We start from the raw sequence: 14,363 nt of genomic DNA on the forward strand, positions 1-14,363 counted from the left end.
ATTCCCTTAGCATTTGGGGCTGGGACAGCCTCTGCACATAGCATCTCAGGTGGTCCAGAAGGCCCAAACCAGCATGCTTGTGCCCAGCCTGCACAGTGGGGAGGGAAGCCAGCTGGGGACTTTGCTGGCCCCAGATTGCAGCACTGAATCCAAAACAACATTCTTGCTGTTTGTGGCCTGGCTTGGAAAACCCTTACCCTGCAGAGTGCTACTGCTTAATGGGGTGTTGCTCTGGTTTGGGGGAGCCCAGCTCTGGGACCTTGAGACGTTCATGGTGCTCAGGAAGGAGGAGCTGTCTTCCTTCTTTTCCCTCCCTTGTGCTGAAAAAGTAGAACATGCACCGAAAGAACAGCGTGCTTTGTTTGAGACTGCAGCTGCAGTTCCTTCCCCACCTGAGGGTTATGTCTGATGTGTCCATCCAGTGAGTTTTATTGGTAAACTAGTGTTAGTTTGGTAAGCTAATATATGCAAGCCTCATCCCGGGGTTCAGGGAACCCAAGTTGAGTACCCTGCTCTGTCCCAGCAACCTGGGAGAATCATTCTGAGTGTCTGTGAGTTGGTGGTGTTCCCCTGCATGAAAAGTGTTAGGGAAAAGTTAATTTCCAAAGTGTTCAAATGGATACAGTGATTATGAGGAGCAGGTACCAGGCTTAAAGGGGGCTGTATAAATACTATAGGTGGCTTTGAAAACACTTCAAGAGATGTGTGCAGTGTACTTTTTAAAGTTATTTTTGACTTAGTGTTGCAGGAAGCTTTCAGGATACTGTGTAGGAATCCAGGGGTAGGTGACTTTCCACAGTTGTGAACCACACAAAGGAGCTCTTTTCCTCTTGTTGAGTGGAAAACAGACTGTGGGGCCGTTTCTTTTTTTCCAAAGATGAACAACATGAACAGATGCCAGCATAGCTGCATCCCCTTCTCTGTTGGAGACATAGAATATGAATTTTGGAAAGGGTCTGGTTTGATCCTGGGAAAACAGCTTTTATCAAAGCCTTGGGAGGAATCTGGTACAACATCTGTCTAAGAAGGACAGGAAAAGTAGCCAGAGGTTGTGGCCTGGTTAGTCTGGTGCATCTTCACTGACATCACCAAGAAGCTGAAATAGTCTGTTCTATCTCCTCACTTCAGCTTTTCATGGAGAAGCATTTATTCTGGACCTCAAGGTCAGGTAGTGTAGGGGGATAATGGGGTAGTAATGACCAAGATAACGTTTAGCTTGGAAGGAAATGTTTTGGTAAATTTGCTGATATACAAGGCTGAGGGCTGAGCTGAGGCTCGTGTTGGACTTGAGGCTGGTACTTGCAAAAGGTTTAGACACAGCAGCAGTAGGACTTCTGTTCCAGCTATGCCATCTCTTGTTCAGCTGCATCCCACTCCTCACTGTAGGAGCTCTTGGCAGCATTGAGTACTGTAAGCTGCTCTGTTCCTGAGGCTCCCATGCAGCCCTCTGAGAGCCAGGCTCCTTGCACCTCCCAAGAATCAGGTCGGTTCATGATTCCCTTGGAAACTCATCTCTTGAGCATCTCCATCTGGGCAGGAAGGTGTGACTCTTGTGCAGCTATCATTTGTCTTGCATTTGGTTGAAATCCTCACGTGCTATTACTGGTGGGGCTTCTCCATAGGCTTCTTAGACTATGGCTTGCACAGTTGTTTTCCTAGAGACCGCTTACGGTGCTGATCTGCTGCTCCTTGAAACCCTGGCAAAACACTGGGGTTCTTCACCTGCATCCACAAAACAAAACTCACTGTCTGGACTTAAAATTGAAAAAAGCTGTTGAATACCCCATCTTTTTGTTTGTTTTTGTCATCTGTCTGTTTCAAATAGGAGCAATTTCTGCAGAATAGTAGAGCAGACTGGGTTGGAAGGGCACTTTGAAGGTCGTCTAGTCCAACTCCTCTGCAGTGAACAGGGTCATCTTCAACTTGAACAGGTTGCTCAGAGCCCTGTCCAACCTGATCTCAAATGTTTCAAGGGATGGGACATCTACCAGATTTCTGGGCAACCTGTGACAGTGTTTCACCTCATTGTAAAAAAAATTCTTTCTTATATCTAGTCTGAATCTACCTTGTTTTAGTTTAAAACCATTACCCTTTGTCCTGTCACAACAGGCCTTGCTAAAAAGTCTGTCTCCATCTTTCTTACAAGCCCTTTCACTATTGAAAGGATGCAGTAAGGTCTCCCTAGAGCCTTCTGTGCTCCAGGCTGAACAAGCCCAACTCTGTCAGTCTGTTTTCATTTGAGAGGTGCTCTACCCCTCTGATCATTTTTGTGGCCCTCCTCTGGACATGCCCCAACAGGTCCATGCACTTCTTAGGTTGAGGATCCCAGAGCTGGACACTACTCCAGGTGTGGTCTCACCAGAGTAGAGAGGCAGAATCACCTCCCACAACCTGCTGGCCACACTTCTTTTGACATGGTTTGGCTTCTGGGTTGTGAGTACATGTCATCAGCTCACATCCAGGTTTTCATCCACCAGTACCCCCAAGTCCATCTTGGCAGGGTTGCTTTCAATCCCTTTTTCCCCCAGCCTGTACTGATAACAAAGGTTGCTCTGACCCAGGTGTGGGAGCTTGCACTTGGCCTTATTGAACCACGTGAGGTTCACATGGGCCCACTTCTCAAGTTTATCAATGTCCCTGTGGATGGCATCCTGTCCCTCAGGCATGTCAACTGCACTGCTCAGCTTGGTGTCAGGAAACATTGCATAAAGGATAAAGCAATAATGTAGTTCATTGGTTCCAGAAGGGTGATTGATCTTGGCTTGGGGAATGGAAGAGGGCATTCCCTGCAGGGGAATTTGGTGGCCAAGTGAGTGGGTGTCAACAGAGCCAGAAGGTGGGAGAGGTCTGTTAAAATGAAGAAAAATGAGATTGTGTGTGATGTGGTGATGCAAAAGCAGCAGAACCTGGGTGAAGTAAACCAGAAAGCAATTGGCCTGCTCTGTGGATGGATGTTCTTGATGTTTGGCTAAACATAATTCAGGTAGCTGTGTCTTAGTTTGCACAGTCTGATGGAATATTTCTTTCCTGATTAATCTTTTGCTAAAGCAGAGTGGGGTGAGTGAATTTGGAGGAGAAGCACTGGTTCTATGTTGGCATTAAGGACGTGCATTGGAAGAGGTTGTTTTTATTCCTCCCCACTCCTTTTACCTGGCAGTTCCTATGACCAGTAGCATCTCCTGAGCTACCAGCATCTGATGTGATGGAGGTCTTGGAGTCCTGGGTTCCTTGGGAGCCAGGAGCTGGTGCCAGATACAGACAGGAGAGTGACAAGATACAGGGAGATGATAGTCACTGGGTTCAAATGCCACCTGTGTATCGTGTAGGACAAGGATTCTCGATTGCTGTGTTTTCCCTTTGGAAAATCATTACATCGCTAAGAAGTCAAACCAAAATGCAGATATGCTGCAGATGCATTTGTTGGCCTATTTATCAATATTAAATGTGTAAACCAGAAAGGTCAGCTGTGTTTAATGTCATGTGGCAGCTTTGTGATTTTAATTACAGTAAAAACCCAATGACAAATGAATTCAGTGCTCTTTAGAGCTTGTTCCTCCCTCGTGCAGTTTGTTTTGTTGGCTTACCTGTGTTCAGGGAAAGTTTGGCTGCCTCTACTGTGGTAGGAGGGATTTTATTTAAATAAAGAAAATGGGGTAAAGTAATAAATGTCTCATTCACTGGGGGGATTCAGTATAGCTTAATGTTTCAGAAACACCTTGTAAGTGTGTTGGATAGCAAGATGCAGGCAGAATCACAGGAACTGGCAGGAAAAGGTTGTTGCATCTGACCTTAAATTAGAGTGACTGACAACTGCTGCTTTCCTGTTTCTTCTGTTTTGTATACAGTCTCAGGGATTTGGGGTACAGAGAAATAATAAACTTGAGTTTCTCCTCTTCAGCTTTTTGTTGTTTAAAATGAGGACTGGCTTGCTGGGATTTTATTGTTGTTGTTGTTTGCTTGCCTCCTTTATGCTAAGCTTCTAAAACTCCTCCTTGATCTTTTCCCAAGCTGTTTTCAAAATGCAGACAGCAGGATCCTCCTCCTTACATAAAATTCCTTTAGTTTTTTATGTGTAGTTATCGGTTTGGATGTTTTAAATGAGAGCCCTGCACACAGTTTGTGCTTGAGCTGTATTTTTGAGTTGCAGCTCAGGTTTTGAGCGGTGCCGGTGCATGTGTTGGACTTTCATTGTCCCCCCTGAACGTGCCTGTACCCGCATGGCTGTGGTTCCAGCTTTGTAGGTGGGGGCAAGGTCCTGCTTGCATTCTCCACCTATCAGCAGGGATGTGAGCTCCTCTGGTTTGTGTCCTTATTTCACTGGGTGACACAGGCTGTGACTGACTGTCATCAGCAGCAAAGCAACATCACACTGAACACATCAGTCCCAACCAGTCAATCTGGAAGTTCCCCGAGTGTGGCAATAGTTTACAGCTGTGGTATTCATCCCCTACCATTAAAAAGCTGGTGAATGGTGTACAAGCAGCGAGCTTTGATTTCAGTCTGGTGATACTCTCTAGGTTCTCAGTTGATGATAAGACCAGCTTGGTTAAAGAGGTCTAGTTACATTTGTTTCTGTACCTATTGAAAAGATTATTTTTTTCCCTGAGTGTAGTATCAATAGAGGTTCGAGTGCTTTTTTTTCCACTTCACTGACAGTGCTGTCCTTGTTTAACTCCAAATAAATCTTAGTAACATGTGCAGCCCAAAGACAAGGGGAGAAAATTAATCTCTAGAACAGGAGCTACAGAAAATGAAATGAATTATGAACAGAAGAGAGGGATTTTTTTTCTTTATCCATTGTTGAAGCAAAGGAAAACTGGAATAGGAAATAAGTTAGTGAATGGTGGTACTGGGATGCTGGTGTGTTTTTATCTAAATGTAGGTGAAAGGAAAAATCAAAATTTTGCCAAATGTCCCAAGTAAGACTTAAACATAGGCAGGTAAGAGAATGAACATCCCCATAGGATTCATTCAGCACTGCTGAGACTTTCATTTGGATTCAGTTTCAATGGGAAAGTGTCGGAGGGGGTCTGTTGGAGTTTTTTTTCTTTGCCACTGATCTGGTTAAAAGTCACAGCATAAATTTCCTGACTAGGTGAAAAACTTGTGACCCCTCTCAGTTGTCTTGTTCATCAGAAGGCAGATAGGTAATAAAGAGTCTCCTGTGTGAGAGGAGTAGGGAGAACCTGCTGTTTTAATTTTGTTCACAGCAGTAGGCCAAACTTTTTTTCTTTCATTCCTGGCCCTGATAATTGGCTCAATATAATATAGGAATTCAAGCCATTGCATATCTATGGCTTTATAACTGCTAATGTCATAGCCACGAAGAGTGTAAAGTCTCCTGCAGGAACATACAGTAAATAAGAACAATAAGCATGTTCCAAAGAACATAAGGGCAGTGGTTTTAAAGGGCCTCAGCTCAGCCCTGGTGGGTTAATTTGCGTCCAGGTTGCTTAGACAAATGGATTTTGCTGTTTAGGCTCTGTGGGGGATGTGGGTTTGATTTGGGAGATTTTTCTGGACTAAATATTATGTTCGTGTCTCCAGTTTCTAGGAACCAGACCTAAGGGATCGTCTCATTTTTTGGAGGGAAATACTTGTTTTGGGAGTTCCCTTCACTTTAGGAGTTTAGCTGTAGTGTGCTTTGCCTTTAGGTTATCCTATATCCTCCTGTGCCTGGTACCTTGCACAGACATATGGTAAAGTTTTGTTCTTCCTCTGGCCACCTGCAGCTCTCAGCCTCCACTAGCTGAGACTCATTTACCTTGGTTTTTGCAGACGTCCACAGTTTATTCGTCATCATCAATGAGCTTCTAACACCTGTTAAACACTCCACCTCCCTTCCCCCCCCCCCCTTTTTTTTTTTTTTGGAGTAGCATTTAATTATGACAGGGTTTCCCTTGGAGCACATCCTCCATTCAGTTCCCTAATTGTAGAATTCTCTGTGGGATTCTCCAGATGGGGGATAGAGGATAATCTTCTCAGAGCTCCGGAAGAAATGTGATGCCAAATTACAGAAAATAGATCCTTTTTATTAAGCTCTTGGGCTCCTTTTACTCTTATTTTAAGGTGACCTTCTGTTAAAGAGAAATGCTGGATAAATGGCTATCCTTTTTAAATAATCCTCAACAACCTTACCTGGGTTACTAACAACAACGTTAGACCAGAAATCCTGAAAAGATTTCAGCTTTCTTTTTGCCACTTGTGCTGTCATCACGGAGACGAGGAGAATGAACCTGCCTGTTTCCCTTTTGTTTCTGGCTGGTCTCATTTTCAAGCTGTGAGTTCTAAATTAGGGAGTGCTGGCAGCATGCTTGGCGTAGCAGGCAGGTATAAAGACAAAGCCCCCTCCTTTGTCAAGTGGTCACAGTGCCGCTTTATGGGTCACTTGCTTTGCTGCAAGCTAGTGCTGTGACGGTGCTGTTTCAATCCCTGAGGGGTTTCCAGGCATCCTACAAGTGCTACTCAGTGCTGCTGATGTTTGCAAACATGGCAGTGCTGGTCATCCCATTCCTTGCCCAAATATTGGCCATATCTGGAGTTCTGCTACGTTTGCTAAATCAAACATGACTGCTGTAGGGCTCCAGGGTTTGTCCTTAGAGCCAGTTCTGCTGGAAGGTGTTTGTGTGCATAAATTAATTCTCCATGTATTTGATGTGCATAAATTAATACTACATGAGCTCCTGTGTTAGCAGATGATACCAAAACTTTTACAGGGTGGATGTAGAAACTAAACCACAAAGAAACATGACTGGATTTCTGTACTGAGTTGGGGGCAGAGCCAGAAGTAGTCTGGAAATGGCTGAACCTATTCATTGCTCCTCTCTGGGATTTTGTGTGAATTTAAGTCTCTAGGGAAGATATCCTGTAGGATCAATAGGAGTAGCAGCCCTGCACGTTGCAGGTAAATACACACTTAGGAGGGAAGGGATCTCTTGTCAACAGGGATGCTGAGGCTGTAGCTATAGATTTTAATGCATGTAGTTGGGTAGCTTTAGGCTGTGATGTGCCATGGGGATGTGTGCATCTTGCTGTGATTGAACTTTGGTGCTGAAAGGGCAGAGGTGGCTAATCCAAATTTTTGTTTATCTTCCAGGTCTACGCACAACGAACTAGAAAAGAACCGGTAAGTAGCTAATGAGCTGAGTTCTAAGAAACGTCAGCCTAGTGAGTGTAATGTGCTTTAACTTCACACATGCAGGTGCTGTTTGATCAGCTTAGGCAGCTGTGAATGACCACGCTGCATCACGTAGTTTTAAAAGTTGGGGGGGGGGGGGGGGGGGCAGGCAGGGGGAAGGCACACAAAGATCTGAAAAAGAAGCCTTGTTTTTGGTTGTTTTTTCTTCTTTCTCTGAAAAGGCAAGAAGTGACCCAGTTTTGTGACTAATCTGTATGCAGAGTAAATACTGTTCTTCTCCTGACACAGTGAAATCTGATTGGGGCACTTTCCATACATGAGGTTGCTACGGGATCAGGTTTCTTGGGCCCTGGGTAATACGTGTTACCATGAACTGAAGGGCAGAGCCCTGTGCTCTGCACCCTCTCCCTCCCACCCCTCCACTGGGCTGTGATAATCTCTGCAGCGCAGAAGAAAATACCATTGTCCAGAGGCTCAGAGGTCTGGCTACCAGTGCTGCTGTGAAGACTCTCTCTTCTAACCTGTTCTAGGATTGTGCCTGTTTATCCTTGAATCTGAAGTTTTAGCAAGCCTTGCAGTTTTGTTACTTGGCTGGCTCTGCCATATGACTCAACCCTTTGTAACAGGAGTTAAAGTAAGATAAATACCGTTGAGACAAGGGGAGCTAGTTCACACACAGATCAGATTATCGCCTTCCATTCAGGATGCTATAGTTAAGGTTGTGTCTGGGTTTCCATTATAAACTTATCTTGGCTCTTCTGTGGGATTTTAGGGGGACTAAGAGGGGTATTGTGCTTTCTGTGGCTGCTGGAACAAAAGCAGTACTCTGGCCAGCTGCTTCTATGAAGAAACCCCCACGGTGGGAAAGCTGAGTCTAAGTAGGTTGATTGCCCCTTCTTCCCTCTTAGCAGCCATCATTTAACAAGGCATGGGAGGACTATAAGGATGGCCAAAGATATACAGAGGCTTCAAGCCAAGTGCACATTTCTGTTCAGACAAGATCTTCCCAGGTAGCTTCAAGGGAATTGGAGCCACGTACCTTGTACGTCATGTTGCCCTCAGCTCCCTCAGTGTCTGCCTCCCTCTGGCAGCAGCAGTGCTGGGAAGCAGCTTGGCCTTTGCATGGTGTGTGTGTTTTCTTCTAGACTGTGCTTCTAACTCCTGGTAGCTTTGAGGATCTACGTAGTTGTCATGGTTCTGCCTTTCTTGGGTGATGCAAGGAGGGTTTTTTGTCTGAACTACATTGCTCCCCAAGTCTCAACCTTTCCAGTCCCAAGTTGAGCTGTCTTGAGAAGTGTTGGCTCCTGGATTTTCCAGTGCTCTGTACAGTTTTATTTACTAGTGAGAGAATGAAAATGTGGTGCTTGAGTCCTACCCAGAATGGAGGATGGGGTTTTTTTCTCCATGACAACAGTAAACCATCACTAATTTTCAGTGTGCTTGTTTGCCTATCTGTTTGTTACTGCAAACGCTGCCTGCCCTCAGTACAGCTTTAGAGCAGATCTGTCCCCATCTTTCCTGTACCAACCTGGCCCTCTAATGTTGGCCAAATTTGTGTGGATTTGTGATCATCTCCTTCTGAAGATTCCTACCCATCAGCCTTCTCAGCAAGGTCTTTCCTCCAGAGTTTCCCAATCTGAGGCACTGTATTGTATTCCAGGTCTGTGCCTCAGACATGGTTTTACAAGCCTTTGGATTTCATCCTTCTGGGATCCATCCTTCTGCATGCATTTGATCACATTGGGTGGTCTGTACAGGCAGACTCTTAAATCTGGGATCTTGGTCAGGAGCCTGCTACTTCTGCTTTGGGATTGTCAGTCCTTAGGTGCAGATGCTGTGAACTGGTCAGCTACATATATCTGCAAACCCAGCTAGACCTTGTAGTGGCTGTGCTGTTTTTTCAGTGTTTATTACCAATGATTTGGACAGCGGGTCTCATACTGGAAGCATTTATTTTCAAACTCCACAACAGTGTTTTGTAAGTGCAGGGGATAGCTTCCTGGTTAGATTTTCACCATGTTTTATTTGCTGTGTCGTTAAGTTTGTCAGTATCTTCAGACTTAACTGTTGAAAAGATAAAAGCCCTGATACTAATGGCTTTGTGGCTGGCAGGTGCTCATTTCCCCTATTATTTGAGATTATTCCTTTTGAATCTCACTGTTATCTCCATTACTGACACACACTATAATTTTCAAAATTGTCCACTATTAGGTCTCTGACTCTGGTTTTTCCTCGTCTTGTCTGCAAACAGCAGCTTTCTTATGTTCAGTTAAATTTTGTTTTAACCCGTTCAACAATTAGAGTTTCTTTCAAGCATTACAAGAGAATGCTAGAAAAACAAAATGCTCTCCTCCTTTCTGAATATGTGATTTAACTTGGACTCAGTATTGCAGAGCTGAGCTCTATATTCTGAGTATCAGAATTAAGAATCTTGTACCTCTTTGATGTCAAAAAGTGACTAAAATATATTTTTTAAAAAGTGATGTTTTAAGCTCCACTCCTTTTTGTGTTCTTAAAATATTTCATTAACGCTCCAGTGGTTCTGCTAAGGAACTGTTTGATTTAGTACTGAATATTAACTGCAATGTTTAAGTGACTTCTCTTTCTGCTTTGATTTGGTTTTGGGTGTTTTTTGTCTGAAGAGATTGCAGTGACGTTCGTATAAGGGGCTTTGATTTATAAGAGATTAAAGTTAATTTATAGTTATTATCTGTCATTAATCCTCATGTTGGAAAATTGTTTGTTTTTTATTTAATGGGTATGTGTTTCAGTTTATCTCTGCCCAGGATGAGTCATAGCTTGCATTTAAACAAGAAACCAGTATTCTGCTTCTCATCTGCTGCAAGGCGTAACTCAAACAGTACTTCTTAGTCCTTTAACGTGCCTACTAAAAAAGGGAGTCATAGGCAGCACCCCATCATTTTCTAAAAGAAAACATGATAAAGAAAGATCAACTCTACTAATGTAATGTTTTCTAAAAAAACCCCCAAAAACTTCAGGTTTAAGTTAAATGGGGTGTGTTATACAGATAGCAGAATTAACTGTTGGCTGTGAACATTGTAGACTTATGACAATCTGGGAAGGATGTGGTCAGTGTGGGTTGAAGAGAAGGTACACGGCACTGAGATGGCTTTCCTGCCACTCTGAAGTGGCAGTTCTGGTAGACCAACATGGTGATGGTGTCTGTCAGAAAAGCTAATGTCTCCTGATAGAGCAAGGTGTTTCTAGAGCTCTTGGTCAGGTTGTTTAAAAAGGAAAAAAAGCCTTCCTGTATATCCTAGATTTGGGTTTTTTTTGTGGTGACTGCATTGTAATACACCTGAAGGAATGAAAATACAACTGAGTAGCTGGGTAAGAAATGAGCTATCAGGGCAGGTTTTTCTTCTGATAGCAATATTTTAGCTCAAACAAAAGCTAGATCTGAGGAGGGAAACAGGCCTTGGGGAAGTCACCGAAGTCAGAATGTTCTGAAGGTCTCACAGAATTTGTGGCTCTACAAAAATACCTTGTTTAAAATGAAAAAGGAGACAAAACTCCTAAACCAAGTTGCTGAAGAGTTATGTTTCATGAAAAAGCAGACAGTGGTGTAAGATCCTTCCTTTCTCTCTATCTTTTGAGATGATCAGAAACAAAGTGACGAGGACAGACACATAGTAATGATTGAGTACTGTGGTTTTTGTAGCTTTACCAACTCTTATCAGGATCCCCCTTCTATCTCGTGTGATTCTCCACCCATTCTCTCTTTAATGTGAAAGGCTATTGCAGTGTTTCTCACACTGTTATGTTAGGTTACGTGTTTTGAGGTAGCAGATGAGATAAAGGAAAAACCCTACTGAACGTTTAGGAGTAAACCATGACCTGGGTCAGCCTGCATGGAAACACGGAGCCTTCTCTGGCTCTGCAGCAACTGCAGAGTTTAGTTATGTTTCTTCAGATCAGGTGCTTGAGTATATCTATCAGCAAGATACAAGAGAAGGAGGGGAAAGCCTTTAACAGGGCATTTAAATAGTGCAGACATGCTGTCTAGGCTGACAAAGATACAGAGAGGGAAAATGAAAGTATAGTGAATTCTTGCTGCTCTGAATAGACATGGATGATTGTGCTTTTGTACTGCTATATATACTTGCCAAGGCAATCTGATCAGTGTTTGTCTTGAACCAACTAATCGATGTGGTGTTGAGTTCGGTGCTATTTATCAGGAGAGCTGGAATAAGAAACTAATCCAGTAAATTTCATTTGTTCTCTGGAGTGGGCTTTGTTTTCATGTTAACTTCATGTAGCAAACATTGACAGTACCTATTCTTTTCCTCATTAATAACACTTGGAACCTGTGATGTTCCCTGCAGTGGTCAAACCATGTCCAACACAGCTGAGCATGCATCTTTCTTTGACACATTCAAACATCAGAGCATGTGCTGATCCACCTTGGCCCTTGTGGGAACTGCAGGTAAACCCTCCTGTCTCCAAGGCCAGTATGGAACAAGAGTTGGAGGTCACTAGCTGTCTTTGACTCTTGGGTGACAGATCCCTCTGTTTTCAGCAGGGACTAACAATTTTCAGAAGAGCTGAAGCATATCCCTCTGGTTTAGGAGAGCTGGATAATTATTACACTGCCGTGCCTGAATTTGCTTTACCTGGAGAGAGTGAAGTCTGGAGTTTGTGGAGTAAGGCTATGGGAAAGATGCTCTTTCAGGAGGAGTTCAGGCTCAGTCATCAGTTAGTGTCAGCCTGCCTTTTGCTGTGTTGCAGTTATTTCTTGCATTGCTCTGGGAACTCCCCAGTCTGATGCTGTAAGACTGGTCTCTTTGGCTGACCATCACACTTGTGCCTGTGAAGTGCCTCCTTGTGCAGGAGCAGCATTTTGATTCACTTACAATCGAAAGTCTACAAAGGCTTTGTTTCACACTGCCTGGGCAGCAGAACATTTTGAACTCTGAGTAAAATTGCTGAAAAGGGACAGTTAGTCCCCATGCCAAAATTCAAAGGAAACAAAATGATCCTCATTTTTTTTGGAAGTCCTTCAGTGCAGCTCACATTGGAATTTCTAGTTTCAGTTTGATTTTTTTTATTTTATTAAAAATGATGCAGTGAAGAATGCAGGCATTCCTGCCTTCTTTTCAGCTTCCAGATCTCTGCAACTCCCTTAAAATCCAACAGCACTTGGAGAAGTAAGAGGAAAAAGAACAATACTACTGCTGCAAAGCAAAATGTTTTTGTTTCAACAGTGTTTCACAATTAAATCAGTGTTATGAGCTTCCAAAAATTGGCTTATTTATCGCAAAACTCTTCTTGACTTAAGCTGTGTTTTAAGAGACACTTCATGATGTGTGTTCCTCCCATAACATAGAAAGAAATGTCAGCCCAATCTGCTTGGCCTTGCTGTAATGGCCTGGTGTGGAGAATCCTTTTGTCATCTTGCCTCCCAGCAGAGAGACTTGAGAGGAAACCCCCAACTTAGAAACATGCTCTGCAGTCAGGTCTCCCTGTGTTCTCGTATTCAGCACTCTGTACTAAGGTTTCTGGAGTAGTGAACAGAAGGGGTATCAAAAGGTGTGTTCCTGGTCATTTACTGCTTTCAGGGAGTCAGGAGGGGGTCTGGTAGCTGCTGTGGATGTGTAATGAAAGCAGTCCTATGTACTTAGGTGGCATCTGGAGTGCATCGTTGCCAGCTGTGGTTCTTGAACCTCTTCCCAAACTTGCATCCTCGAATTTCTACCTGGGTGTGGTTTTTTTCAGGCTAACCCCTCTAAGCTCAGGTATGTTTATGGCTGTACTGAAAAAACTTTTTGTCCAAAAAGACTAGGCAAATCCCCTCTGTAATCAGTGAGATTTGATGGGGGAAGAATCTGGCCCCAGGTAGGTAGTCAAGCATTTAGCTTTCCTGGATCAGTTTTCAACTGTGTCAGGGCTCCGTACTTGCCATCTCTCTCCCAAATGCATCTCTGGAGACTTGCAGGCACTTTCTTTTTGCATTTTTTTTCCCCAGGGTGCTGTTTGTTGAAGTGCCAAGAGCCAAAAATTCCAATGCAACAACTTTTCTTGTTCAAATGACTAACATTGCTCCTGGCCCTGAAAGCATTACCAGCTAGAAGCCACGTGGGGAATTGTTGCCTTAGAGAAGATGAGGTGATAAGAATATAATTTTTGAGACAGATTACTGGTTAACTACAAGTTTCAGGACTTTGTTCTGTTGGGACAAAAGCTGGAGTTGTGTGTGCTGATATATATAGCTATATCTGGTATGTGTGGTGAGGGCACTAAAGCAACGTAGCCCATGCAGACTTGTGATAACCAAACAAAATTCACCGTGGGATAGGAAACGTAGGCAAGAAACCCTCATTCTCCTTTCTATATGCAGATCATTTTTACTAAAGTATCACAATTTTGAGAACCTATAATGTTATATGCCAGGGGGTGATGGGGAGCATCAGACAGCTCCATTGAACAAGGAAAGCGCGTGGAGTAATGGGCATGTGGGAGCAAATTTGCATCAACCCACTCCTGTACTTCACTGACCACAGCTCTAGCCAGATGCTTGCTTTTGCTTTTTCTTACCTTCATAAAACTTTCCACTTTCACACATCAGCTTCCTTCAAAACTTCATCCTCACTCCTTGTGTCCTGCCTGTCAGCCTTGCCCCGGGCCAGAGGGTGCAGTGTGATGCTGCCTTGCTGTCATCACACCTTCTCTCATCTGAAAAGTAGGGCACAAAGGGAAGGGTACCTTTGCTGCAGTGGGTCTGTTTTGGGTATTCTGGTGGGTGGCACAAGTGTGTAACAGGACTTGCTGTGGTTGTTGCCTGGCTGCGAATGGTACTGGTCACCCTGAGCAGTTTGCATAGCTGTGGGCAAACAGACCAGGTTTCCTCCCAAACAATGCATGTGACACCCATAAAGCAATTTAGATGGGCAATGTGCAACTGAGGGCCAGGAGTTCTCTTCCCATGAAACCATCAGGTAATGTGGACAAGGCTACGTGAAGGCTGTGGCAGAACATAGTGGTAGATGGTATCATCTACCTGCCTCACTTTCTGTGTGTCTTGAGAGCTTGAATTTGTGTGGAAACCCAGATCATCCCTGCCCAGCACTCTGTGTGTGCTCTTTGGTAAACCCTTACAGTCCCTTTACAAAACTGGAGTATCCCCGTTTTCTGAGGTGGTGCTCAAGGCTGTCAGGTGCAGGCTGGATCTCATAGAAAGATTTTAGATTTGTCCAAGTCTGGAGGA

General features: G+C 43.8%; 1 protein-coding gene across 2 annotated transcripts in view; it reads left to right on the forward strand.

The window, feature by feature from the left end:
• MXI1 (MAX interactor 1, dimerization protein) overlaps positions 1–14,363 on the forward strand; it is a gene marked incomplete at its 5' end in the record, with an annotated part of 55,559 nt that overhangs the window by 21,393 nt on the left and 19,803 nt on the right. For both annotated transcript variants that reach the window (XM_084264814.1, XM_084264815.1), the window contains one exon: positions 7,097–7,126. In XM_084264814.1, coding sequence (XP_084120940.1) covers positions 7,097–7,126 — 30 coding nt within the window. The remainder of the gene's footprint in view (positions 1–7,096; positions 7,127–14,363) is intronic.

This window comes from Gallinula chloropus (genome assembly GCF_964237585.1).
Source record: "Gallinula chloropus genome assembly, chromosome: 5".
In the NCBI taxonomy this organism is placed as follows: domain Eukaryota; kingdom Metazoa; phylum Chordata; class Aves; order Gruiformes; family Rallidae; genus Gallinula; species Gallinula chloropus.